This window comes from Lolium rigidum, chromosome 7, assembly GCF_022539505.1.
Source record: "Lolium rigidum isolate FL_2022 chromosome 7, APGP_CSIRO_Lrig_0.1, whole genome shotgun sequence".
NCBI lineage: Eukaryota > Viridiplantae > Streptophyta > Magnoliopsida > Poales > Poaceae > Lolium > Lolium rigidum.
The window spans coordinates 7,264,283-7,269,136 of record NC_061514.1 but is presented as its reverse complement, the minus strand read 5'-3'; the positions used below and the strand labels follow the sequence as shown (position 1 = coordinate 7,269,136).

General features: G+C 50.5%; 1 protein-coding gene across 1 annotated transcript; it reads right to left on the bottom strand.

The window, feature by feature from the left end:
- Positions 1-463: 463 nt before the first annotated feature.
- Positions 464-1,347, bottom strand: LOC124670842 (BTB/POZ and MATH domain-containing protein 1-like). The gene is given in 4 exon segments (XM_047207313.1): positions 464-562; positions 564-660; positions 692-819; positions 1,015-1,347. Coding segments are annotated over 4 exon segments (657 nt in total).
- Positions 1,348-4,854: the final 3,507 nt, after the last annotated feature.

Genomic DNA, 4,854 nt, shown 5'->3' with positions numbered 1-4,854 from the left:
CATCGTTGTTTGTTTCTTCTTATTATTTTTTAAGTTGTTTCGTGGTACCCTCAAATAAATAACAACCCTTTATTTTGGTCCATCCAACGGTATATAAAAACTGATACCACTACTAAAAATCTGAGAAGTATGATTCATACCGCTGGCAAATTTCGGGCTCGTTTTGCTTCCGGCTAATCAAAATGATACACAATCAAGCTTACTGATATTTAGATCATGTCCCTACTGCATAATTTCGGGCTCGTTTTGCTTCCTCTCAGGATTCTTATTAGACCACCCGGCCGAGGCAATGGGCCGCCGTGAGGTCTTTGAATCCGTCGCTCATCACGACTGCGCCCATTACATCCGGCAGTGATATGAAGGCCTTGCAGGCATCCTTGAGTCGCTTGCAGCAGTGTCGATCTGCCACCGCCAACATGCTCAGCACTGTTTTCAAGTCAATTTTCTTCTGCATAGTTTCTCTTCACATATCATCTTGATCGAGTCTATCCAGCCTGTACCGATCTGCCGCCACTAGCAGATACTGCATCGCCGCGGTACCATAATCTCCTTGGTCGATCTACATTACATGGTGGTAGTGAATCCGTGTAGACGAAGTGAAGAAGCATCTCGAAGATGTCCGGCTCCATGTCGACGACCTCTAGGTGCTGCGTAACCTTACTAGCGGTCGTCGGATGAGACATGAGAGAGCTCCGCCTTGAACACTGGCGACCGCGCCGCGAGTATGAACCTGTGCGCGCTGAACACCCGGCCACCAACGCCCAGCGTGACGTCTGCGCCCCTCCCGTCCTTCAAGGCGCGCTCGAGGTCGCCAGACAGCTCCGGCGGCGGAACCGCGCTAAGGTTCCTCTTGCACCCCGTGCGTGGTTCCTGTATAACAGTGAGGACGCACCTCACCGTGAAGTATCCATTGCTGAGGCGAGAATGCAACGATCTCAGCCTCGATTTCTCGATGAATCTCGGCAGACCCGACTGGCTCGCCGGAGCAAACGTATGCCTGGTGGTGGCACGGACTCTCTGTGCTTTGCCTGGGTCGTTCTCCATGATGTCTAACGTGAACTCGGTCCTCGCGGCGTCGCCTCCCGCCGGCCAAACGCAACGCAAGAAGGCTGATGCGTAGCCGGCACAGTCGGCCCCAGATCCGTCCGGGTAGAACAAGATGCACCAATTGTAGCCGCCGGCGCCGAACGTGGTCGAGCTAACGTATCTGCCCACGCCCATGCCGTCGAGCAGCGGGTAGCTGGCCACCTCGAAGTTGTGCGCCGCCGTGGCGCTCTCCGCGGCGCATCTGGAGAACGTCTCCCGCAGGCGCACGCGTTGGTACCGCGTGGAGATGATGTTACCCATGGGAAAGGGAAGAAAAACGTCCCAGGAGGTGCCCGGGAATTGAATCCCCGGAGATCTCCTATCCTCGTACGATAAGCTCTCTTACGTTGGAATTCCCTTAGAGGTCGTTTGGAAGCCAGGCTTTCATTTCGTTTGTAGCATTTTAAAATGAATACATGTATTCATTTCATTTACATTGTAATTTCAGAAATATACACTTGTTTGGTTGCCACAGGAATTGCAAATGACAGCAGAATTCAATATTGAATGTGTAGAGGCTTCCATAGAGAATTGCAAATGACAGATTTCAGCTTGGAATCATGTTTACCCATGGAGTCATTTTGCTAGAATTCCTAAATGAAATGACAGCACAATTCTGTGGCAACCAAACAGCCCACCTATAGAATTCCAAAATGAATTCCAGGATTCCAGGCCCAAATGATGGATACCAAACGACCTCTTAGGCCTTGTTTATTTCTCTCCTATTTTTCTTTCCAATGAATACTAGAATGGAGAAGATTTGGTGTTCATCTAATCCCCTCAAATACCCAAAAATACACTAGTATAAGGGCATGTATAATGGTAGGAAAGACATGCTTTCTCTTAGTAATCCACATCATCTAGAGAAGACGATAAATATAAGGTGTACAACATGTCATCCCTTATTGTCATCCCTTGCAATAAATGAGAATTAGTTATTTTTAGTAGAAAATTGTGTATCTAAGAGAAGACAACTAGTACAATGGAGAAAATAGTCTTCTCTTATGAACCCTTAGCTAAATTCCTTACCTAAGGGAAGGACTTCTCTTTCTTTTTTCTCTCTCCTCCAGCTCAGCAAAAATCCGACGTGGCAACTATAAGGAAAGGCTGACGTCACCCCATTGTACATGCCCTGATGGAGAGTTTTCAATTTAGACAAAAAAATATGGAGATAAGAGGGGATGGGAAGGGATATCTCGAGATTATTTCGTTCAAAACCAAAGAAGTAAACGGACCAGCAGTGAAGATTTTCCGGGATACAAAATAATCCCCTCTCATCCCCATAAATACACTAGTAGTAAACGATGCCTTACGATTTCCAATATGGTTAGAGTGTAAGCATTTCCATGACCTAGGTATCCTGATGTGTTTTCCTCCCTTGCCACACCTATAGTTAGAAACGTGGCACAATCAAATGGAATTATCCATAATTTTAGGCATTACATCCTTCATTTACAATTACCTGTGTTTTGGCTTTCGTCAACATTTAACGTTATCAATTTTGACTGATTATGTAGGAAAAAATATCAATATCTGTATTTTTTGTATCGTATGCATTTGGTGTTATATGTGCTGATATACATATTTGGTCAAATTTTTAAATTTTGACTCTAACTAAACCTAAAACTCAGTGTTCTTGAAGCATATGGGGTGTATAATTAGTCAGTCCTACCTCATTCATTTTAGATGCTTATATGATTCTCAAAGGTGTGAAGATTTTTATATCTATGTTCACCGGGGTTCTAAATAGCATGCGATAGGTCCAGCGGCAGCCTGAGGAATAGGCTATAGTGGGATACTTTTATCAGGATAATGAACTTACCGCAACTTTCCGAAGGGCTATAATGGTATAGCTATTTAAAATTATGTTATTACCCTTATCGTCATTGCCGCCATTCCTTCGCTGGATCCGGTTGTTCAGTCCTCCAACATAGCATCCCTATCCAAGATCATTGCGTCAGTCCTCTCCGTCGTCCACACTCGGGGCGATAGACAACGATCCAATTCGTTCGATTCCGGCCGAAATGCACTTGGACCATGTGAAGGTCAGCCACCTTCAGCAGTTCATGTCCCTGCTGGCCGCGGATTTTAGCCCTACTAGTTGGCTCCTTCATCTTCACCCTGCAGTTCATCACTTGAGCATTCCGGGTATGGCCTGACCAGAACTCCCCATAAAGAAGGAAAATCCTCGGATGAACCGGCTGGCATATGCTCCGTCCAGAACTCGCTCTACCATTGGCTAGCACAGAGATGGGCCCTGCCACAGCAGGTTGGAATTTTTACAATGAAGTCAACAATACAGACATGAATACATATAGATGGGACCCATCACAGAGGAGAGAGACGGGAGGGGGGAGCAGTTTTCCCGTACCAGCTAAGGCACTCTCCCTCGCCAGCGACGTCCAACCTGCGGCCATCGGTGTCGGAGATGGCGTTCGAGCCCCGAGATCCGTCGGAGTATGTACAAAGCGGCGGCGACGGCACCGCGGAGGTGCTGGACCGTGCGAATGGAGGCGTGGACCACACACAGACTCGCTGGAGCGCGCGACCCGATGCGCTGTCGTCAGCTGGTGCGAGCAGGAGGCCGTGGCGCTCTGCCGCGGGCGCACCGACCTGCTCGCGCACGCCGCGTGCCACCGCGAAGCTCCCCGTCGACGACCCTCCGTCTCCTACGCCGCCACCTTCCAGGCTGGACGAGCAGGAGGCCGTGGTGCTCTGCTGCGGCCGCGCCGCCCTGCTCGCGCACGCCGCGCGCCACAGCGACTCTCCCCGTCGCTGCGGACAAGAGCGTCGACGGTCCTCCGTCTTCAACGACGACGCCTCCCGTCGCTGAAGCGGGTCTGGCTGCAAAGGCAGCAACAACACCGGTCATCGTCCTCGTCGACGAGGAGGAAGAAGTCGTCGCGGCGCACGCGTCGTCCATCGTCAAGCACGATGCTGAATCAAGCCACAGCTCCCAGTCTAGCGACGCCCTGCCGGATTTCTCGTGGCAGGGCATGTCCACCTTCGACGAGGCCGCGGCACACCCCACCATCACCGTCCAAAAGTTCGAGGCTGAGCAGGTGGCAGCGCCACGAAGCGGCCAAGGACGGAGGCACGGAGCCACATGACACCGATGTGTTGTTCGACGCTCTCCTCTTCTCTGAGCAATTCCCCTTCTTCTTCGACGGAGGCGCTTACGAGTCCCTCGACAGCCTCTTCAGAGAGCGGGGCGCCGGCGCGTTGGAGGAGCAGTTGTGCGCGGACGCGCGGGAGGAGAGGCGGCGTGACCTGACCTGATGCGACGCAGAGGAGGCGACCCGCGACGGGCGGCACGAATCGGCTGTGCCAACCACCAGCTCTGATTTGCAAGATCAATCGGTACATCACTGGAGCATCGCTGATCTTGCTTCTGCCGCTTTCGATGCTCAGGGCAACGAGCAGTAGCCTGATGTAGCTGTTACTGTTACGGTTGTGGAGGAAGACGAGAGATCGGGGAGAGAGAGAGGTGGGAAGGGGACGGGTGTCACGAGTGAATTTCTCGTGCAGGGACCAGTATGGTTGTTGCCCATTTTTTTACGCACTCTCTGCACACAAACGGGCCCACACTCATGTATTCAGCTATGATTACTTTCATGGTACAGACTACAGAGAATACCTACCTTTACTTGTAGACCCCACACATATTTCTACACCAATCACATAACGACTTGACGCCGGTTCATATGTCGCCAGGTTCTATTCGTCCACTCTCCCATAAAGAAGTACTATACTATTTGGTAACCAACA